Genomic DNA, 25043 nt, shown 5'->3' with positions numbered 1-25043 from the left:
TGATATAGGTATGTTGTTGTTGTTGTTAGGTGCCATCGAGTCGGTTCCAACTAATAGCGGCCCTATGCACAACAGAACGAACACTTCCTGGTCCTGAGCCATCCTTACAATTGTTGTTATGCTTGAGCCCATTGTTGCAGCCACTGTGTCAATCCACCTCGTTGAGGGTCTTCCTCTTTTCCACCGACCCTGCACTCTGCCAAGCACGATGTCCTTCTCCAGGGACTGATCCCTCCTGACAACATGTTCAAAGTATGTAAGATGCAGTTTCGCCATCCTTGCCTCTAAGGAGCATTCTGGTCGCACTTCTTCCAAGACAGATTTGTTCATTCTTTTGGCAGTCCGTGGTATATTCAATGTTCTTCACCAACACCACAATTCAAAGGTGTCAACTCGTCTTCGGTCTTCCTTATTCATTGTCCAACTTTCACACGCATATGATGTGATTGAAAATACCATGGCTTGAGTCAGGCACACCTTAGTCTTCAGGGTGACATCTTTGCTCTTCAACACTTTGAAGAGGTCCTTTGCAGGGTATGTGTTGCCCAGTGCAATGCGTCTTTTGACTTCTTGACTGCTGCTTCCATGGCTGTTGATTGTGGATCCAAGTAAAATGAAATCCTTGACAACTTCAATCTTTTCTCTGTTTATCATGATGTTGCTCATTGGTCCAGTTGTGAGCATGTTTGTTCTCTTTATGTTGAGGTGTAATCCATACTGAATTGAAGGCTGTGGTATTTGATCTTCATTACTAAGTGCTTCAAGTCCTCTTCACTTTCAGCAAGCAAGGTTGTGTCATCTGCATAACGCAGGTTGTTAATGAGTCTTCCTCCAATTCTGATGCCCCGTTCTTCTTCATATAGTCCAGCTTCTCGGATTATTTATTCAGCACACAGATTAAACAGGTATGGTGAAAGAATACAACCCTGACGCACACCTTTCCTGACTTTAAACCAACCGGTATCCCCTTGTTCTGTCCGAACTGCCTCTTGATCTATGTAAAGGTTCCTCATGAGCACAATTAAGTGTTCTGGAATTCCCATTCTTCGCAGTGTTATCCATAGTTTATTATGATCCACACAGTCGAATGCTTTTGCATAGTCAATAAAACACAGGTAAACATCCTTCTGGTATTCTCTGCTTTCAGCCAGGGTCCATCTGACATCAGCAATGATATCCCTGGTTCCACATCCTCTTCTGAAACCGGCCTCAATTTCTGGCAGTTCCCTGTCAATATACTGCTGCAGCCGTTTTTGAATGATCTTCAGCAAAATTCATAAGGTTTTCACTGGCTAATGCTTTTCAGAAGTAGACTGCCAGGTCCTTCTTCCTAGTCTCTCTTAGTCTGGAAGCTCAGCTGAAACCTGTCCTCCACGACTGACCCTGCTGGTATCTGAATACCGATGGCATAGCTTCCAGCATCACAGCAACACACAAGCCCCACAGTACGACAAACTGACAGACATGTGGGGGGTTATAGTATATTTAAATACAAATAATGTAACAATTTATATCCTTACATTGAGATAGATGGCACAATGGTTAAGTGTTTGGCTGCTAAACAAAAGGTCAGCAGTTTGAATCCACCAGTCGCTCCTTGGAAATGCTAAGGGTCAGTTGTACTCTATCATATAGGGTCGCTGACTCGGAATTGACTTGATGGCAATGGGCTTTTTTATTGAGACAGAAGTGATACTAAAAATACTATGAAATTTTTAAAAGCTGGAATAAATTTCATTGAGATGATTTAGGAATATTCTATGTGAATAAAGGAGAAATCTAACCTCGTATGCTGATAATAGGTTAGTCACTTTTCGTCTAATGATTCTGTGTATTAAAACCAATATTTGACAATAATATATTTGACACTTTACTTATTACAGTTTAGCTGGTCATAGGGAACTTCTTGCAAAAGCTTAAGAAGGCAAATACTTTAAGAGTAGACAAATTTGAAATTTGGACATCTGTACCTAATAGTTTATTTCTCCCTTTAAAAATCCTTTTAGAAACATGAAGGGAAAGTCTCTTCTAATTAACATCACTTTCATCAGATTCTATTTACCAAGGCTGGGTGGGTCAGTCTTGCTAGGGAGCTCTTGAAAGGAATGGCCTGCTGGCCAACACGGCATGCCTCAGGCTGCTTTGTATCTGACAGACACAGGATGCTGCAGAACTTTCTGAAATTAATCCTGGCAGTCTAAAACATAAATTAATGCCAGGGGTAGTAAAATGTAATGAACAAGTCATAAATTATTTCTAAAAAGATATGATTCTTTTCTAGGAGATTATAAGCTTATAGAACTTTATACGGACAAAATATGCTATAATTCTATAAAATAATTAGTATGAGATCTTCTTGAATCTCAATGAATAGATAAAATTACTATATACAGTATATTTATTTGTGTATGTGTATGTAACATAGCCAGTCTGCTTTGGCCAAGTGTGGCTTAGGGGTTTATAACTGTGATTGTCCATGTGTAGGATATATTTGTATACATCAACAAGTTTTTATTAAGTGTGTGACAGATGATCGAAAACGATTAGAGACAACAAATAATATTTAAAAAGCTTATCCTTACACGAGACTTTTACTTTCAAAGATTTTTCAAAATTAAAAAAACTAATTTTTATCTTTACGACAATCCTTCAAGGTAATTAGGAAATACTGTCCTCAAAAAATTGTGAATAGACTATTCTTTCTTATTTAATATCTTATTCTTTTCTAATTTTCATTAAACTGAAGAAGATGGTTAAGCATGATTATTACAAAGGGTTTTTTCTCACATGTGGAGTCAATAAAGAGGCTGTGCGCTCCTCAAAACTACAAGATACCAGATTCAGGATTAATTCATATATGTCCATGGGTACGCATGTGTATATGAAGATATTTTAGATTTGAAGACTAGTGTATTTTAATAACCATATCTGAGAAAAATCAAGGTGACCATGTTTCCTTCCCATGTGCTTTTTCACATACCCTCCAGTCACCCTGATACTGTCTTTTGGTATTTAGGGACCTTATGAGTGATGGTACCTGCCACTCACTTCTCCCCTAACAGGTTCCGTAGATAATATGCCACTCTCCAATTTTTCACACTGATTCTATTCTTTATCAAAATTTTCATACTGCCCTGATTTTGATAGGTTCAATTGTCTGCCTCAATCCAATAAACTAAATTTTGCTAAGTAATTATGTACACAAATTACCTTGAAGTATTCAATACACCAACTCACCTGAGAAGATTGCATCTGTAAAAGGAACTCGAGAGATAATAGTTTCACACTTAAAGGAATAATTAAAGGAAATAGAGGCTCAAACAATGTGGCAGGAAAACAAAGATCTTCCTGGTACTCTTCAATCATATCTCTTGGTCAATTGCTTCCACCATCTTTACTAATAAAGCTGCCTAGGAACACAGCCTGGTAAGACAATGTGTTTTGCCTGGATGTACTTACAGGTCACCGTGGATGAGTCCATAGGTCTGTGGCATGCTCTGATGATAGATTCCTCTTAGGATCAGTATAAGGAGAATCACGACAAAAGCTGGAAGTCCCCAACTCAGAAGGAAAAACAGCAGGTATCGCCTCTCTGTGTGTTCATCGTTCATCACCAGTACATACCAGAAGTTCACAGACTAAGGACGGAAACAGAACATAAAATGAACAGACTCTGGTTTAACGGCACAGGACACAGACTCATCTGAATTAGGCATGAAGACTTACTGATCAACAAAGGGCTAGAATCTATTTAATAATTATAGTTTCATTTTATTTTTTTAGTTAGTTCATTCATTCTTTCTTTCATACATCCAAGAAATTCAAGGTGCTCCAAAAGTCTGGAACCATAAGGGACATTTACTAGTTTATTTATTATAGTTCTTATTTTACTTAATTTTCTTTGATTTAATCTCAGTCATAATCTTCTGTGATTGTTCATATACTGATATTTAAACCTACTTTCCATGTGTACTGGTTAAGATCTCGGCTGCTAACCAAAAGGTCGGCAGTTTGAATCCACCAGCCACTCCTTGGAAACCCTATGGGGCTGTTCTTCTCAGTCCTATAGGGTTGCTGCTATGGATTGAATTGTGTCCTCACAAAATGTGTGTCAACTTGGCTAGGCTATGATTCCCAGTATTATGTGACTGTCTACCATTTTGTCATCTGATGTGATTTTTCTGTGTGTTTTAAATCCTACCTCTATAAATGTTAATAAGGCAGGATTAAAGACAGTTATGTTAATGGGGTAGGACTCAATCTACAAGATTAGGTTGTATCTTAAATCGATCTCTTTTGAGATATAAAAGAGAGAAGCTAGCAGAGAGTTGAGGGAACCTCATTACCACCAAGAAAGAAGAGTCAGGAGCATGTGTCCTTTGGGATACAGGGTCCCTGTGCTGAAAATCTTCTAGACCAGGGGAATATTGATGACAAGGACCTTCCCCCAGGGCTGACAGAAAGAGAAAGCCTTTCCCTGGAGCTGGTACCCTGAATTCAGGCTTCTAGCCTCCTAGAGTGTGAGAGAATAAGTTTCTCTTTGTTAAAACCACCCACTTGTGGTATATCCGTTATAGTAGCACTAGATTACTAAGACAGTCACTATGAGTTGGAATCAACTCCACGGCAATGGGTAGCACAGGACACATGGTTGGGTCCCACGTGAACAACTTCATGATGACAATGAAGCAAATAGCTTCATGTTTCCAGGCTTTTTTGGACAACTTTGATGTAGTGAGTACTTATAAGCCAAGCACTGTTCCAGGGAACAGGGCTATAATTGTGAAGATAGCCCCAATATCAGCCCCTTGTGGGAGATATAAAGATACAGACAGACAGATACAGGTAGAGATATAGATAAACCGAAAATGATTACACAGAGAGAAAAGTTCTGTGATGTGGTAGATTTTGTGGCCTTTTTTTTTTTTTTTTTTCCTAGTTTATATTCTTTTTTTTTTCATTCCCTTGACAGATATTTATTGAGATCTTACTAAATTTCAGCAATCAGTCTAGGTACTGGAGATATAGCAGTGACACAGAGGAGTGAGGTATTCTTGAATCTTAGCTTCCAAACAAATAGAAAGTTAAGAAACTAAGGAAGGTACTTATTTTATATCAATGTATTTCTTATTTTATTAAGATAAAAATACAAAAAGGAAAGGTATATAGAGAGTGAAGGAGAGAGGGCAAATTAGATCAAGAAAACTGAGCTCTGGAAATGTGATGATTGGCCCTAAATCCCATATTTAGCTGTATCTAAGCCAAATCTAGAACTTCTATATTCTTCTTTCTAGCAAGCCTCTGTCCATGAGGAATTCTTATGTTTATTATCACTTAGTACAGTAAAAACATTGACCGTCATGTCACACATATTTCACACAATTAACAACTATTCACTGGACAAATCCCCCTTCTCAGTTTGGTATAGTGGAAAGGGTGTGAGTACAAAAGAATTATAATTGAATTATCATTCAAAATGTTTTATACATTAGCAGGATAACTTTGTCCAACTAACAACCTCACTAAATTTCAGCACAGTTTCCTCATGTGTACAATGAGGTTGTTATAAAGATTAAATGAGATATTGCATGTAAAGTACTGACCACGCGAAAATGTTGCCATGTCCCATAAATCTCCTAGTGGGATGTCAGACAGTGTGAAAGCCAAAAGATAAATAGTTTAAGACCAAAAGTAAGTATTGATGCAAAGGAAACCCTTTCTGTGTGAAAAATAAGCATGCCTAATGTTCATGGGAAGGCTTTTAGATTCTGTTTACTGAGGCTTCTGAGTTAGATCCTGTCTGGACCAAATTAGCCTTGAGGGATTACTATTGAACTAAACCGGGGAAGGATAATAAAACGTTTGGTTACTTGGAGATTTTTTTCTCTAAGTTTTATTTCCTGTTGGCATTCCATGTCTTTATGTGCATGTGGTTATATTTGCAATTCTGAAGCATGTTTTGAATTACTGCTTACATAAATTTGTTCTATCTCCTTTTAAAAAAAAATTATTAGGTCCTCCTTTATATAATTAACATACGGATGTGGACCCAAATAAGTGGCAGTATATAAAGTTTCTGTTGCTGAGGTCACTAATACTTCCTCCTAGAAAATGAAAATTCACAAAAGTAAGGCTCACTGATTAACCCATCTCCAAAATAAAAGCACTATTTATTTTCACTGGTGCAGTAGGTGGAAGAAACAAGGACAATACATTCTGGTACATAATTTGTACATTGATTCATCATGATAAAGATCTGGATACTTCCAAAATGTCTGCTTTTACGTAGATGAACATTAGTTCCATTAGTTAGAATCACTGAGCCTTTCGGCAACTGTCTGACCTTTACCACAGGCTCAGATAAGACTGAGACAAGTGTAACTCTGTTAGGTTTATATTCACAATGCTTCTGCTCCAAAGAGCTCAAGGCAGAGTATTGCTGAAATCCTGAACACTCAGTTAAACAAAGGAAGCTCCGAATGTCCTAAGTTTTTGTCAATTTAGAAAAAAAAGTCCTTCCTCTCTTGAATGAATCCAAATCACTAAGGAATTCTCTAAAGACATATACATATATCTTTTTTTTTTTTTTTTGGCCACAGAATGAGAATAATCCATAAGAAACATTTAATTATTTTATAGAAATATTAAATGGTCTAAACATAAGATTTTTTTTGACTAACACAATTCAAGTTTTACTTGAATTTTAAAATGGTATGGTAGGTACATTTTGGGGTATATGCCTCGCTCCGGAGCTCCTTTCTCTAAATACTGCCCCCATACATACAGGCTGTGTTCAGCAGCTCTGTGTGCTCCATGACCCTATTCCCTTGGCCACAGCTGATTTGAACGGTGGGTGAAACCTGACCCAGGCTGGGCCAATGATCTATCAATGAACTCCTTGAAATTTGTTTGGTGTACTATATCTGAGCCAGTCAACTGAAAAGTGAGGACATACATACTTTTCATGGTAAGGGCAGCCATGGGCACAGTGAAGAGAGAAAGTCTGTCTGTAGAGAAGAAGCATGGACAAAGCCTTTCATTCTTGCTTATGGTCCCTTGTGAATTCCAACTGCGCTCAGATTTCTTGGGTTCAAGGAGTTATCCTATACGATTAGAGTTCTTGTATGGTTTGTACATTTATTTTAATTAGTTTAAGTTTCTCTCACTTGTTCTAAAAAAATGTGACTGCGATATACATTACTACACTGAAACAATGAAGTTAAGACTTCTAGTTACTGCCATTTTCCAACAAAAAACAGTGAAGTATTTTGACTATGTTCCTGTCCCTGAAATCATGGTTGCTCCTTTGTAATCTAGAGGCAAGAGAATTAAAAGACCATTATGTTTGCATAATAATTTTATGTTGGCAGATAAATAGCATGTGTAATCTCTTTGTTTAGAGTCTGTGTGTTTATCCAAGGGTGGAACTAATACTATTGTGAGAACTCAATGCAAGGCAAAGGTGTCACTCTCACCCAAATATGCTTCATGCTAACTGAGCACTGTTTGCCATGAACTCGATCTGTTTTACACTGACCTGATAAAGAGTAAATGTGAACTGGAAATTTCAATACGTAAGTCTCTATTTATGTTTCTATTTCTAGGCTTTAACAATGTTGTTAGAATCATCTCAGGAACCATCACAAGACCAGCAGTCATTGCTATACAGTCATGTTACATTTTCAGCCAAAATGTTAATACACCAAAATTTAACAACCTATGTTAATTTGACTTGATTTTTCTACAATTCAGACACAGAATAAAAAGGTCTCCTAAGGCATCAAGATCACTCAAACTGATGTGACATAGGTTCTGAAGGCAAGTCCCGAAAGATTCAATAATATTTTCAGCAGTAGAAACCATCAAATTAGCTACTCTGAAAGGGATAACTGATGAAAATGTTCTGCAGTGTGTTTAAAAATCCGTGATATTACTACACAGTCACAGCTTTAACATAACTCTAACCACTGGTATATTTAAACCACCACTTTCTATTTTCATTATTGCTTGTCAGGGAAGGATGGTGTACAGTATTTGAATTTGCACATTTATCACAATTGTCAGCATTTCAAAATTGCCTGGGTACCTGTAACTTAAGAGAACTAAAAGGTCATTTTAATAAATGAAAATGATTTAGTAGTATTTTTGAAAATTTTCTGTCACAGACACAATCTATACAAATAGAGTAAAGAAGGATTTCCAAAGCCACAAATCTGCAAAAAAAAAAAAAAAAAAAAGATAAACTGTCAGGTGAATAATGGATAATGTGAATAATGAATAATATAAATAATAATTTTTAATTAAAAAATATAAAAAATTTGAAAAGACCTGATGATTAGTAACTTGATTTGGGTTTTTGACACAGCGCTGGAATAATAAACTGTGTAGTTTGGGCCAATATTGCTTGGCTATTCTGGGTTTCAACTTCCCCCTTTGGAGGAAGGAGAGGTTAAACTATAAGCTATAAAAAATTTCCTGACTAACATTTGTGATTCAGTTAGTCTAGAAATTTAAAACAAAACAAACAAACCAGAAGCTGTCAAGCTGATTCTGACTCATGGGAAGCCCATGTGTGTCGGAGTAGAAGTGTACTCCATGGGGTTTTCAAGGCTGGTTTTTTAGAAATGGATCTTCAGGCCTTCTTCTGAGGCATCTCTGAGTGGACTCAAACCTCCAACCTTTCAGTTAGCAGCTGAGAGTGTCAACCATTTGCACCACCCTTAAATACAAATACTAATGATATGGACATACAGACTACAAAATTTAGCGCTGATACAGGCCTTGCAGTTCATCCTACTGTGCCCTCTTATTTAGAGACAAGGAAACTGAGCCAGTGAGAGAAAAGCCTAGCTTTTTCATCATACGATTAGTTACAGAACTGGCTGTGGAGAACTCACCCAAAATGTGTGTAAATAATGATTACATTTAAAATTTATTTCTATAGAAATTCACACAAATATTGACAATATTATTATTTGCATGGGAGCTTATTTTTTGCCCTTATTCTGCACTCCCCGCCCCACTTCACTTTATATGCCAGTGGAGACACATTTTTCTGGTAGAAGTATGGAGAAACCCCTTCTCTCTTCCCTTCCATGTTTTGCTTACACTAAATGAAAACTTATACAGGTTTATCAAAATATTAATGGCTGAAACATAACTGTGAGCTGTGTGGCTTGCAATTAATTTTTGTATAAGTAATTTTGGTTGTTGCGAGTTGCCATCGAATCAATTCCAACTCATGGTAACCCTGTGTGTTACGGAGTAGAACTGTGCTCCACAGAGTTTTCTTGGCTGTAATCTTAAAGGAAATAGATCACCAGGCCTTTTCTTCCATGGTACCACTGGGTGGGTTCGAATAATAGTACCTAATAAAATGTTTTACTAGTTTTATTGAAATTATCAAATAAACGAAAATATATACAACTTATTTTGAGTATTCGGAAAATTTTACTGACTTTAAGAAAAAGTTTATCATTTAGCTTATTTACTAAGTTGATTTATATTCAACCTTGCTTGAGGAAGATTTTTAGGAAACTCGATGCTTTTATTAGACTGAACTCCTAAAGAAGAGGGACAAGAGCTCCCTGGTGACAACTAAAAATGTTAAAAGCAATAATTTAACAGAAGAATGAAGCCAATATTCAATAATCAGGTAATAAAATAGGCCCCATACTAAGCTATTACAGTTACATCTCATTTAATCAAGATGACGGCTCTCTAAATTTTATTGTAATCTCTTTTTACAACTTAAGGAAACTCATGATGGAAGAAGTATATTTCCCAGAATTAGTAACTGAGGATGTTAGAATTTAAACTGATTCTAATTAAGAAGCAAACCAACCTACAAAAAACTCAGAGATAATTTGGGTAAAAAATGGGTTTAAACTAAAAGACTATATGCCTCTAAGCATATTTACTTACATCCCTATACTCATGTCTATTTATTTTAAAGTAGCATTTTCAGTGACTACTATTTTCCAAATGTGTGCATAGGAAAATCGATGACATGCCTTGTTTAATCATTTTCTCATAGGTCAAAATTATGCTTTCTCTACTCCACAAACATAAATTCAATAGTTTACTCATACATCTTCTTATAATGCCTGCAAGTGTATTTGTAAAGCATAAAGGAGAAATGCTTTTCCTTAAAAAAAAAAGTTAAAAATTGGCTATGTGAACTTTTAAATTTTCATGGTATATAGGATAAGATTGGTATCCAGGTTGTTGTGTAATATTTGGTTATTAATTGTGTCACCAGAAAACTTAAACTGATTTATAACATCAAGTTTAGTCAGAGATCACAGATACTATTAATTCTATCCCTTACCATATGTTCTTAGTCATTCATCTCAGATGAAAGTCTGAGAAATGTTACCACATGTCTTGCTCCAGTTATCATCCCTCTTTTTTAATATTTATTATATAAAATAAATTGCAAGGCTTTTTGAGGATTGGAGAATTGAGTATTTCCTGGGTATGTCATTTTTATCTTGGTAATTATCAGTCTGTTGTCCTTAATACCTTTGATGTCCCCAAATTAAATCAGTCACGAAGGAACTCAAATGAAATCTGTTGCCATCAAGTCGATTCTGACTTATAGTGACCCTATAAGACAGAGTAGAACTGCCCCATAAGGTTTCCAAGGCTGTAAATCTTTAGGGAAGCAGACTGATATCTTTCTCCCCAGGAGTGGCTGGTGGGTTCAAACCGCTGACCTTTCAGTTAGCAGCCAAGTGCTTAACCACTGTGCCACCAGGGCTCCTTGCTGAAGAATAACAGGGCTAATTTTAGCATTTCCCTTCCTGTTGCTATGCTCCTACACTGAGTAGCTTTTCTACCAAGGAATAACATGTGCATTTCTTTCTTCATAGCCTGATTATATGGAGAAATTAACACACAAGATGTGAGTACTCAAGTATAACTATAAAATTATTTCTAACCTTACTCTAAAAAAAAAAAAAAAAAAATCCTTACTCTACCACCTTAAAAATAGGTTTTTCCAAGTGAGCTTAAGTTTCAAAATAAAACACTATACTTCGAACTATGCTGTGTCCACATTGATAGACTGCAAGGGCAATCCAATGTCTGGATATTTTTCATAATTGAAGCAGAATGCTCTACAAGGGGTTTAACTTGGTAACAGGAAGTGATCATAAAACTGGGCCAAATGAATATACAGGTATAGTTATGCTTCCATTTACCTATGTTGTATATTAGAGCCCCAAATAATTTATTGTGATCTACTTTCCTTCAGGGATTAACCTACTATCTGGCAGTCCAACTGATAGCATGTTTCAGGTGGATATTAAAAGCATAATTTCTAGGAATTTTTTCTTTGGATACTCCATAAGTAAACAAACATTCAGAGTATAAGGATGCTCAAGAAAATATTATTTATAATAGCAAAAACAAATCAATCAAACACCTATGCTCATCTAAAGACTTCACCAAAAGAGTAAAAAGACCACCTACAGATTGGGAAAAAATTTTCAGCTATGACATCTCCGACCAGCGCCTGATCTCTAAAATCTACATGATTCTGTCAAAACTCAACCACAAAAAGACAAACAACCCAATCAAGAAGTGGGCAAAGGACATGAACACACACTTCACTAAAGAAGATATTCAGGCAGCTAACAGATACATGAGAAAATGCTCTCGATCATTAGCCATTAGAGAAATGCAAATTAAAACTATGATGAGATTCCATCTCACTCCAACAAGGCTGGCATTAATCCAAAAAACACAAAACAATAAATGTTGGAGAGGCTGCGGAGAGACTGGAACTCTCATACACTGCTGGTGGGAATGTAAAATGGTACAACCACTTTGGAAATCTATCTGGCGTTATCTTAAACAGTTAGAAATAGAACTACCATACAACCCAGAAATCCCACTCCTCGGAATATACCCTAGAGAAACAAGAGCCTTCACACAAACAGATATATGCACACCCATGTTTATTGCAGCTCTGTTTACAATAGCAAAAAGCTGGAAGCAACCAAGGTGTCCATCAACGGATGAATGGGTAAATAAATTGTGGTATATTCACACAATGGAATACTACGCATCGATAAAGAACAGTGACGAATCTCTGAAACATTTCATAACATGGAGGAACCTGGAAGGCATTATGCTGAGCGAAATTAGTCAGAGGCAAAAAGACAAATATTGTATAAGACCACTATTATAAGATCTTGAGAAATAGTAAAAACTGAGAAGAACACATACTTCTGTGGTTACGAGGGGGGGGAGGGAGGGAGGGAAGGAGAGGGTTTTTTATTGATTAATTAGTAGATAAGAACTGCTTTAGGTGAAGGGAAAGACAACACTCAATACATGGAAGGTCAGCTCAATTGGACTGGACCAAAAGCAAAGAAGTTTCCGGGATAAAATGAATGCTTCAAAGGTCAGCGGAGCAAGGGCGGCGCGGGGGGGGGGGGGAGGACCATGGTTTAAGGGGACTTCTAAGTCAATTGGCAAAATAATTCTATTATGAAAACATTCTGCATCCCACTTTGAAATGTGGCGTCTGGGGTCTTAAATGCTAACAAGCGGCCATCTAAGATGCATCAATTGGTCTCAACTCACCTGGAGCAAAGGAGAATGAAGAACACCAAGGTCACACGACAACTAAGAGCCCAAGAGACAGAAAGGGCCACATGAACCAGAGACCTACATCATCCTGAGACCAGAAGAACTAGTTGGTGCCTGGCCACAATCGATGACTGCCCTGACAGGGAGCACAACAGAGAACCCCTGAGGGAGCAGGAGATCCCAAATTCTCATAAAAAGACCATACTTAATGGTCTGACTGAGACTAGAGGAATCCCGGCGGCCATGCTCCCCAGACCTTCTGTTGGCACAGGACAGGAACCATCCCCGAAGACAACTCATCAGACATGAAAGGGACTGGACAGTGGGTGGGAGAGAGATGCTGATGAAGAGTGAGCTAATTATATCAGGTGGACACTTGAGATTGTGTTGGCATCTCCTGTCTGGAGGGGGGATAGGAGGATAGAGAGAGTGGGAAGCTGGCAAAATTGTCATGAAAGGAGAGACTGGAAGGGCTGACTCATTAGGGGGAGAGCAAGTGGGAGTACGCAGTAAGATGTACGTAAACTTATATGTGAGACAGACTGACTTGATTTGTAAACGTTCACTTGAAGCTCAGTAAAAGTTAATAAAAAAAAATCAAAACAGACAGGATTTCATCAATAGGATACAGAAAATAGATTCTGGAATAACCATGTTATAGGATATTAGGCAACTATTAGGGGAAAAAATTATGCCTGTATGTGATGAACTTAAAGAAGTCAAAATTTATATATATTACATATATATTTTTTATACACACACATATGTGCTTGTTTATATATTTATAAATATTTGTGTATTCATGGAATATTTCTGGAGGGATACACAGGAAACCATTAATAGTGTTTATTTCTGGGAGTGGGGCTGAGGGTAGAGCAGAAGGGTGGAGAGTTTATTAAATGGGGAGAAAGAAACGTACTTTTCATTTTATTTTGCTGTGGCATTGATTCTGTTTTGCGCCATTAGTATACACTATTTCTAAAATGAAAGTAAATCAAAACAGAAAAAGAAAATAAAACAAAAAAGAAAAACAACTAGCAAACAAGAATAAAGATATTGCAAGATTTTAAATCCTCACTGTCATTTTTACTTAAGTAGACATGACTATGGGGCAGTTTTACTCTGTCCTATAGAGCCACTATGAGTGGGAATTGACTCGACGGCACTGGGTAGACATGACTCTGCTGTTTTAAAAAACAAGCTGTTTTAAGGAAGTGGGAAATGACTCCAGTAATTCCACACAGTGATCTTATATGAAGAGCAAACAGAAGGGTAACTCCATATCCATGGCCAAAGAGGAAATCTATGAGTCACTTACGTTAAAAAAACAACTACAAAATAAGCGAAGTAATTTGTTACTATATTCCCAGCATGTGCTGAGTGGCTAACCTCTCAAAGAAAGGGTAAGTCTAAAGAAACAGTCAAGGCCACCAGTTCCAGAATCTGCCATGAGCCATGCACCTTAGTAAAGAGTTAGAAGTTATCCAGTTTGCTAAGGCTTCACAACTAGTTAATTATCTGCCTCACTCAAAGTCAGCCCTCTCCTCTCTATCAAGGTGATTCTCCCTTGTAAAAACAGTATAAACTATATTGGAAAAGCAGAGTATGAAACATGGTTCAAAATATACAAAACATTAGCCACATATATTTCCTTAACTAGAATATAGGTAGAGTGTAAATATCTGTACTTTTTTTCCTTAGTTACTGTAAAATATAACACGATTTTACAATAATGTGTTAAAAGTATATGATATATAACTGTTTTCAAAATAAAGTCATTTAAATGCATTTATTCTAAGGATTGAAGACATGTTGCCAATCAAAATAAACATGAATAATTCTGACATGCTTAGGCAATGACTGGAAACCTTGGTGGCGTAGTGGTTAAGTGCTACAGCTGCTAACCAAGAGGCTGGCAGTTTGAATCCACCAGGTGCTCCTTTGAAACTCTATGGGACAGTTCTACTCTGACTTATAGGCTTGCTATGAGTCGGAATCAACTTGTTGGCAGTGGGTTTGGTTTTGATTTTTAGGCAATAATTAAAGTTATTACATTTTTTTCTCCTTTTTTTTTTTTAATGGCCTGTGTTTTCAGTATTGGAATGCATGCTTACCAATTTAGAGTGTTTAAATTTTTGGTTTTGAATATGCATTTTGAGAAATATGATCTGGTAACACAAGCCACCAATAGAGAGTGGCACTGTGGCACCATGATCTATGATATGACAATATACCAATGACAGCTAGAGAAGTAATTTATTGTGGGAGCCTTTCCATTAGGCTACATGGAGAACATTTGATTTTCCAACTACGACACTGTTAAAACCAAACCCATTGCCATCAAGTTGATTCCACTCATAGCGAACTTACAAGACAGAGTAGAACTGTCCCAAAGGGTTTCCAAGGAGTGGCTGGTGGATTTGAATTACTGAACTGTTGTTAGCAGCCAAACACTTAAACCCATTAGGGCTCTCTAACTATCACACAGGAAAACCATAATTACACTTGCAAGCCTTATCTCAAAGAAATAAAGGAAAAAAAGGTAAAAGTTTACAAAACTAACACATCCAGGGAGCATCTGACAGAATTCTCAACCTACACCACAATGAGGCGCCATCTGCTGAGCTTCATGCATTTTAAAAGGGACCCACCTTCACGCTAAATGCATTAGAACAGGAATGATGCCTTATCTCTGAGGCCTATAAAAGTTAAAAATTAGGGATAAAAAATGGCAGGTATACCATTAATCCAATAGTAATGAAAGAGTTAAAATGAATTATCGACTTATCGTAAATGTAGGCTATGCGTGCAAATACATTTTGCCAAATTCTCTCCTATGCTGCTATACGGTATAAAGTGGAATCATTGAAGTGTTAATATTCCTTCAAATTTTTCAGCCCAACTCAACTAATGGGATTGGACTAACAGTAGTCTAAACTTCTACATAATTTTTTTTTAAATACTCTATTTAAAAAAATAAAGATTTCAGCAGTTAACATTTAATATGTATTATTATTGCTATTTATAAACGGGAAAATGAAGGCTGGGAAAGTGACAACCTCTGACCACAAAGCAATTCATTAGGAGTAATGTACCCAGAATTCAGAAGTTATTGAATTTTTCCTTTGTGGTTACACCACAAACCATGAAAAATGTGTGGTGTACCATATGAAATACATTAAATTTCACTGGTTTCAATAGTTTTCCTAAACCATTAGCCATACAGCACTCTAATTAGATGACTAAATGTGCATAGGCCATAATCATACTTGTTAAAGACTCAAGAATGGATACAGAATACACCAGTCTCCATTAAGTTGGCTGAAATCTTTTATGCCATTTTGCTAACTCCTCTTCTAAAGCAGGAAGCCCGTCCAAAACATGTTTGAAATTTGGTCATTTTCCTGTTGGAATATATTTCAGTGACTAGATATTCTCTACTTTTAGAAACTACCTCTTCATCATATGACAGTTTCATCGGCTATGTAAGTTCTTGAGTCAAAATTTGCTTCCTTAATTTTTTGACCCATTTGATTTAAATGGTGTTACACAGTTCACAATTCTTTCCTGTAGCAGGCCTTCCATTATTTGTAGATAGCCAGCACATCTCCCTAAATCCTTTCCAGGTTAATTATCTCCAGCTGCCTCAAAGTTTCTTAAACGACTGTTTTCTGATTGGCTCCGTAATGTTCCAGTTCAGACATGACCCATGAAAGTGTTTACAGGGTTCCAAGCTAGTCTGAACACTGTAGATGTTCCATGGCTGCCTTCATATTGCTATTAATGTAACGCAGGTCTAGGTTTTTGAAGCTACTGTAATCGCTATTTTGAAGCAATCTGGTCACACATTTGATTGCTACTGAGTTCATGCTAAATTAAAATTTCAAGACTTTCGCATTAACTTCTTTCAGATTATGCCTTCTTTACTTTTCAAATCTCTCACAGTACAATTTCTCTATATTTGATCTAGCTGGCATCTTAACCCAGGCAGCTTGCTCTTTTAGCAGTCCTCTTAACGCTTTATCATCTGCATATCTGATAAGGCAGTTTCATATGTTTTCATCCAAGTCATTAATCAAAACCTTTGATTAGATCAAGGACATCGACAGAGATCTCCTGCACACTGCAGTGGACCTCTTTCCACGCAGATACAGAACAACACACACAGGGCCAACAAGAAAAGGCCAGCTTAGATAAACTCATAACGAATTTTGCCACCAGAAAAACCTAGCAAATGGAGGATGTGGAATTACATTCATTTTTGTATTAAAAAAATATCACATACTAAGATCACACCAGCCAAATTCATTGGCGGGTTGAAGTGGGGTTGGTGAGGGTTGGGTAGAGTGTGGAGAATAAGAGAATGAGGCACGTACCTGAATGAGCATCCAGCTAAACTGGCAAAGATACAAGTAATGTGTAACAGCAGCCATGGCTGAGCAGCTCTCATCTGCCAGTTGGGGACTTGCATATGCAGATGTCAGAAACACAATCTGTAAGAAACAAATACTTCTAATTTTAAATCATGCTAAAATTAATAAGAGTATTTAAAAAAAATTTTTTTGTTGTTGTTTTCCCACCTGAATCTATGATTCAGTGATTCAAAGGGAAAATAAGTTGATTTGTTGCCCAAACTGGTACGATTCACAGTCATTTTAAAACTGGCAATACATACATTTTGATGTTTCTAAGAAACAATGAATGAAACAAAAGTATGTTTAATGATGCTTTGGGTTTTCAAGAAGAAATGCTCAAAGTAAACCTTGTTCTTATCATTAATGGACAAAAATCTCATGAAATTCATTTTAGCTAAGCAGAAATAGAGGAAACCGGGCTGAAATAACATTCCTGTTCAAGTCAAAGTCAATGAGAAAGAAAAAGTAAGAAAGAGAAAAAAAGAGATCATTTCTTGCCAGGAATTAACATATATAACAAAACAAACAAAATGAATTGCAAATTTCATAACTTATGAGTAACCAAATCCTTGGATTTTTTTTTCCACTGCCTTTAAGACTTTGTCCAAATGTCACCTTTTCCATAAGGCCCCCCTTGATCATACCATCTAAAATTACACCTTCCCTTCTTCTCTCCTTCTCACATATGTGATCTCCCTGACCCTTCTTTCCTTTCCTTCTTTTTAATAGCGCCTATTTCCTTCTAAGGAAACCCTGGTGGTGTAGTGGTTAAGTGCTATGGCTGCAACCAAAGCGTCAGCAGTTTGAATCCACCAGGTGCTCCTTGGAAACTCTATGCGGTGGCTCTACTCTGTCCTATAGGGTTGCTATGAGTTGGTATCGACTTGACGGCACTGGGTTTGGTTTCGGATTGCCTTCTAAAAATATCTTGGGAAACCTTGGTGGCATAGTGGTTAAGTGCAACGGCTACTAACCAAAGGGTCAGCAGTTCGAATCCTCCAGACGCTCCTTGGAAACTCTATGGGGCAGTTCTACTCTGTCCTATAGGGTCACTATGAGTCGGAATCTACTCGACGGCACTGGGCTTGGCTTGGGCATTGCCTTCTAACGTATTGTGTAATTTTCTTTTTATTATTTTTTTTCAGTTATTGCTAGTCTCGATCTCCTGCATGTAAACCCTACGTACGAAGACAGAATCATTGATTGCTTCACACAGAGAATCCCAAACACCTAGCTCAGTGCCTGGCACACAGTAGACACTCAACAAATGCTGGCTGAATAAACAAATGAATTAAGGCACTCTTGTTATTTCTATAATTTTGTGTTTTTCCCCAATATATGACTACTGGGTCAAATTCTCTAATAAAAGGTATAGCTATCAAGGGAAACTCCGGAGCAACAGTATTGTACTATAACCTCTAAATGAGTAAACTCTCCCTTCCTTGAGGACAGAGGCCAAATCTCTGCGGCTATATTTTCAGAGGCCACAGCTGTGCCTGGAACATAGAGTGCTCAACAAAGGTTTCTTGAAAGAATGAATGGCTGATTCCAAAACAAGACAGAGGGGTGTTGCAAACAGAAAACTGACTTATGCCTCAAAACCTCTCTACTTTAAAATAACTAACTAACTAAATAAATACTCTTAATACTGTTTGATTTTTTAAAAAATGAATAGTGATCTCAAAAACAAGGGGAAAAAGTACCTTTTATTTTCAAATTAAATATGCCTCTTCCATATCTCTGTTGTCTCAAAGGCGTGTCCCTCGACTGGAGAATTTCTGCCCCAGGGTGTCCACAGGATAGCATCACCGCGGTGATGTGCCAGGATCTGCCGGCAGTGAGGCCTTGCATGCTCCTACCCTCTCTGTTTTGCAGAAGATGTCTTACCCAGCCTCCTTTGTCAATTATGTAAGAACCAAACCACTCATTTATAAATTTACAAAAATATATATCTCATTCCATGCTGAAGTGACTCTTCCTGTGCGGGAATTATTTATTGAGTGGCTCCTGTACCAGGTATGAAGGAAAAAAATCCGTTTTTTTTTTTTAAGTTATTGACACTGAACAAATCACCTCACCTTTCTGGGCCTAATTTCCTCATGAGTAAAAGAAAGTGGCTGGAAAAGATAAACTCTAAAGTCCCTTTCTGATCCAAGACTCTAGGATTATTTTTAAAATGAGAGGCATTCCTCATTCAACTTTTGTTTATTTAGCCTGGATATGGAGCATTTGTGAATACACACTATTAAAAATGACAAGTGCCAGCATTTAAATAGAAACCAGAAATGTAAATCTCATTTCCTACAATTTTGGTACAAATGGATTCCTTGAAAAAATAAAGTCAACACATTCACTTTTCCAGAACACAACACAATAGCTTTTGAATTACTAGAGCTTATTTTTTAAAAAAATAGACTTTAGCTTTTGTCTAACTTCTGAATTTTATACATTATAGGTCATCTCAGAAGAATGGCCTAGTGATCTACTTTGGAAAACTTAGCCATTGAAAGCCCTGTGGAGCAGTTTCATTCTGACACCAGTGGGGTTGTCAAGGCTCAGAACTGACTCAATGGCAGCTGGCTTGGTTTTTGGTAATTTGATTACGGTAGACTCCTAGACTATTCTATTGATTAGAATCAGATAGCACTTGTCATTGAGCACTTACAATGAGCCAAATGTTGTGCTTTTTACTGGGAGAGTGTGTGAGGGTGAAGCCAGACACATACACAATGCATTAAAACGTGACAAGTGTTGTAACAGGATAAGAAAAAATATCAGGGGAAAGCAGAGTAGAGAGTGATCCCCAAACCAAAAAACTCACTGCTGTCGACTCGATTCCGACTCATAGCGACCCTATAGCAACCCTATAGGACAGAGCAGAACTGCCCCTTCGAGTTTCCAAGGAGTGCCTGCCTGATTTGAACTGCCGACCTTTTGGTTAGCAGCTATAAAAAAATATATATATATATATAAAAAGATAGCACTTAATCACTATGCTACCAGGGTTTCCGAGAGAGTGATTAGTTCTGCTTATGTGAGTCAAAGAAGTATTCAGAGAAGAAACAAAATTGCCTTGGCTTGGCCCACGAGTCCCATTCAGCCCATGAGTCCCACCTGCCCCACCTTCTTGTCTTTATCTTCCACAAGAGCCTTTCATACCAAATCGTCTACTCAAGCTGCATAGACTGCTATTCCCTGAACATGCTCCATCATTTCTCAACTCACTGACATTGTTCTTTCTCTTCTTTCTACCTAGAATTTCTTTTTCTCATCTTCTCCAGATGAAATCAAGTCTACCTTTCAAAATATTTGGCATGTCAACTCTGTCTCAAGGACCTGCCTATTTCTTCCCACCATAAGCAAACCAATCCCTCCTCTGAATTTTAAAACAGAATTTTATTAACAATTTTCTTACAGTCAGACTTCTTCTCTTAGACAACTGTAAACGCCCTTAAGGCAAGAATTTTATTGTGTTCGCTGCCATATTATTTTAAAAAACATGGAGAAAAAAGAAAACAAAGCAAGTACTCATAATACTACACAGCACCTATCATGGATTTGAGCATAGTAGATTAAAAAGAAAAACAAAAACCTAGCTTTACTGAAGTATGAAGATATGACCTACAGATAATAAAAGGCACATATTTAATGTGTGTGATCTTATATGTTTGACACAGGCTTTTGTACACGTGAAACCATCATCACAATCATGATAATGAACGTATACATCACCCTGAAAAGTTTCCTCAGGGCTTTGTAGTACCTCCCTGCAACACCACCCCTGCCGACATCCCTGGTAACCACAGATCTGCTTCCTGTCACTATACGTTAGTTTGTATTTACCAGAGTTTTATATAAATGAAGTCATACAATATGTACTTTTGGGGGGCAGGGGGAGAGAAGGGCCTGGCTTATTTCACTCAGCATAATTATTTTGAGATTCATCTAAAATAACTTATTAACGATTTTTTTTTTTTAGAGGCACCATTCCATTGTATGGATATACCACAGTTTATGTGTCCATTCATCTGTGATGTACATTTAGGCTGTTTCCAATTTTCGGTGATTACAAATATAAACTGCTATGAACGTTTGTATACTAGAGTTTTTAAAAACATATACCTACTCAGGAGTGGAATGGCTGGATTATGTGAGTCTTTTTTTTTTTTTTAAGAAATTGATACATTATTTTCCAAAGTGGTTGCAACATTTTACATCTCTATCAGTAATGTATGACAGTTTTAGTTGCTCCACACATCCTCATTAAAACTTGGTATGGTTAATTTTTCCAATTATAGCCATTCTGTGTGAAGAATGTAAACAATGTCACTGAACAACTTGAGTAGAACTGTTGAATGGGGACCTAAACCGCTGTGCAACCCTTCACCAAAAACACAATAAAATATGATTAAATAAATAAATGTTAAAAAAAAAATTACAGCCATTTTAGTACATAAATAGTAGTTTTTCACTGTGGTTTTAACTTGCATTTTCCTAATAACTACTGGTATTGATCACCTCTTCATATGCTTATTTGAAATTCATGTTTTTCCTCTGGAGAAAGGTCTGTTTAACTTTCTGATCATTTTATAAATTGTCTGTTTTCTTATTACTGCACTTGAGAGCCCTTTCTATATCCAGGATGTAAGTCTTTCATCAGATATATGATTTTCAAATATTTTCTCTAAGCCTGTGGCTTGTCTTCTCATTCTCTTAACAGTGTCTTTTGAAGAGCAAACATTTTTAACTTTTTTGAAATCCAGTTGTGGAGTAGACCGCACTTTTCTTGACCTTTCACATATCATACATTGGTGTCATATCTAAGAAACCTTTGCTTAACCCAAATCCACAGACTTTCTCTCTCTCTTTTTTTTTTTTTCTAGAAATCTGTCAAAGAAGAAACTCATGTACTCTGGTAGAGTGGAAAAGAGAATTAGTTTTACTGAGGGATCATACAACTTGAGTAGGGCAGCACTAAGTTAAAGTATAAAAGTGCTCCCCCACTCTAAAGAAAAAGCAGAGCTTTTTTTATACACAAAGCTCATCATAACTAAAAACATTATCATCTTGTAAGTTATTCTTTCTTCTTACCAGTTGTTTCCAGAGAACAGTCTGTGCAAGGACATTTTTGTTAAATGTTCCTGGAACATTCTTGGTAAGTTCCCCACCACCCCTAAGGCAACTATTTCTCTTCCAATCTTCCCTTTCTGTTTTTTCAAGAGTACCACCAATTAACCCTTCACTGAAAGCTCATTCTGAAAGCCTCTATATGTTGAATGTTTGCTAGCACAAGTCTTATGGTTTTAGGTTTTAAAATTACGTCTCTGATCCATTTTAAATGATTTCAAATACAGTATAAAGTATGGCTTAAAGTATTGATTTTTAAAATTCAGAGATCAATTTTTTTCCATCACTATTTGTTGGAAAGACTATCCTTTCTCCAGTGATTTGCCTTTATCTGTTGTCTAGTGACTTAAAAACTATTGTTTTATTTACTTTTCCGTTTTTGGTTGTTTCAGATAGAAGAGTAAATCCGTTACTCTACCTGGGCTTGAAGCAGAAATTTAGTAGGCGCTCAATACTTTTTGGATCCTGTTATTGTTATTCTATATTTTAATTTAAAGAGCATGGTGCTCTGTTTTCAGCTCAACTAATGAGAACTTAAATCTAAATTAACCATGTACTTATTAACTGTTTTTGTGATTTTTTTATAGCGCACATTTTCATAGTCACTTGGCTTCTCTTGACCACAAGAAGTTGTTTTGTAATCTCTCCTTTCAAACCCAGGTGATGAACAAGCTATTTTAAACGTCAATTTCAAAAAGTAAGATATGTTAAGTCCAACAACAATCACAAAATGCTGAGCTCTAAATTATCTTTGCTACTTGTGAATGACTTATGTCTGCAAAATCCCTTTTAGTGGAAAATCCTGTGTACCTTTAATTCAATGCTAAAGACAAGCAGACCTTTGCATGCTGCCGATTCTTTCCCCGAAGTCTCAATCAAGACAATCAGATCATCTTATTCACAAGCGAATGACATTTCCCTGACACCAACAATGCATTCGGTGGTGACAACTGCCCTTTTGCCTAACTTTTTAGCCCAGTGCAACTATCTGAAAAGGCATTAAAAGCTATCTGAAGACCTTTAACAAAATAGTAAACATAAAACATCAATAGAATTTAGGATAATCTTAATTCTCTTTTTTTAATTCTCTATAAAAATCAGAAATGGAAAAGTAACTCCAAGTAAAGGCTATCAATCTTATCTTGCTTAACTATGCTCAATAGAGACCGCCTGGGGCATGTTCACAGGAACAAAGCATTTGGAAAAAAGCCATCCTTCATTTCATGTATCTTTCCCTTCATCACCATGTGATCAGATAGCATGTTTCCTACTACTTTAATTTTTTCTGGACTAGCATCTTTTCCACTGTTGTTTCTTCCCTATTCCCTAAGAGAATATTTAAGTGTCAGGAATATTCTGTCAATCAATACCGCATGTTAACTTTCACTATTATTAATAACACCTTACTTAACATTCTTACTATTTCCACTGATTTCACACAGCTATTCATTTTTTAATCATTTTTCTAGAAAACTTTAAATATTCTCGGCTAACTCTCCTACAGTCTTCATGTCAGGGAACGTAAAATCTATTATGCTTACTTTCATGGCTCCTTTCCTCCTTCTCTCCTTCTTTACCTCATACAAACCTCAACTTCCTATATTCTGTACTTATGCTACTATTACATAAAATGTGTGGAATTGAAAGGAAAGACCCTTAAATACTAAACTATATATGCCTCTGAATATCTTAGGTGTGTCAGGGAAGTGTTGTATGCAATGCAGTGGTTTTTGGCAACTACTGAGTGTTAGAACTGGTCTGAGCAGGTTTTTATAATTGTTATTTTTTTTAATAGTTGCCATAGTGAAAATACAGTACAAAATCAATCAACATATTTACCGAGTTTCCAAATAGCACCTTCTGTACATGCGCTGTCTTTAGTATATCTCTGCCCCTGCTGTTGTAAATAACTCAGGGCATAGACCCCGTACTTGTGCTAAATATTACTGTCAGAACATTAAGCATGTTACTTGTTTTCTCCTCACATCTAACAATTAGTATGTACAACACACACCATTAAGTAAATCAGTGGCTATTATTCAGAGACTGAGGCAGGTAGAGATTGGGAACATTTTTTAGATAATATATGCTTACAGTCAGATTAAGGTATTTGTTTTAGTATATGACTTAAAACAAGTTAATCAATCAGAAGCTGTCAATTATCATTTTAAAAAGCCTTATGGCTTGTTGTTCTGTGCACATTCCCATTGAAAACCCTATGGAATACAATTCTACTGACACACTCCAGGTGGCCAGGAGTTGGAATTGACTCGACAGCACTGGGTTGCATGAACATCTCAATTTTCTTTCTAGCTCATTAGTATTTGGGATATCTGCTACTCACAGATAAAGACATTTAAAAGAGTCATTATGTAAATGACTTAAATTTACCAAAAAAAAAATCCTTAGCCCCATTCCAGAATGTTTATGGAGGTATTTTATTGTGTTTTTATGTCTTCTTCTCTTTTCTACAAAATGTCATTTTCTCCCTCTCCCAGAGAAACAGCTCTTTATGAGTCATTTGTTAACACCAAGACTAGTCTTTTTCACCTGGTGCATGGCCAAAGAAGCATTACCTGATTTTTACCAGTAATAATAACATTAATAATAATAATCACCATTTAATGAATAGTTATATGTCGGGTACTTTACTATATGCTCTAAAAACATTATTCCATCTTATCCTTAAGTAACCCATGTGATTTAGAGATTGATGACTCTATTTTATGGATGGTGAAAGTGAGGCTTAAGTAAACAAATTTTCCAAGGTCACAGACCTAAGAAGAGGCAAACTCAGGACTTGAGCCAAGTCTGTTGACTCCAAAGCCTATGTTCCTAACCACTTACAAGACAAGATAACCACTTACAAAGCTGCTCATGCTTGCCTTAAAAATCACTAAG

At 36.7% G+C, this 25043-nt stretch overlaps 1 protein-coding gene across 1 annotated transcript in view; it reads right to left on the bottom strand.

Moving 5' to 3' along the window:
- The window catches only part of ADGRV1 (adhesion G protein-coupled receptor V1), a 614420-nt gene that overhangs the window by 217197 nt on the left and 372180 nt on the right, over nt 1–25043 (bottom strand). Inside the window, exons 83-84 of the mRNA XM_003404981.4 lie at nt 16977–17093; nt 3460–3638 (exon numbers count right to left, since the gene is read on the bottom strand). Coding sequence (XP_003405029.2) covers nt 3460–3638; nt 16977–17093 — 296 coding nt within the window. The remainder of the gene's footprint in view (nt 1–3459; nt 3639–16976; nt 17094–25043) is intronic.

This window comes from Loxodonta africana, chromosome 2 (genome assembly GCF_030014295.1).
Source record: "Loxodonta africana isolate mLoxAfr1 chromosome 2, mLoxAfr1.hap2, whole genome shotgun sequence".
NCBI classification, from domain to species: Eukaryota; Metazoa; Chordata; class Mammalia; order Proboscidea; family Elephantidae; genus Loxodonta; species Loxodonta africana.
This window is presented reverse-complemented; position numbering and strand designations above follow the sequence as displayed.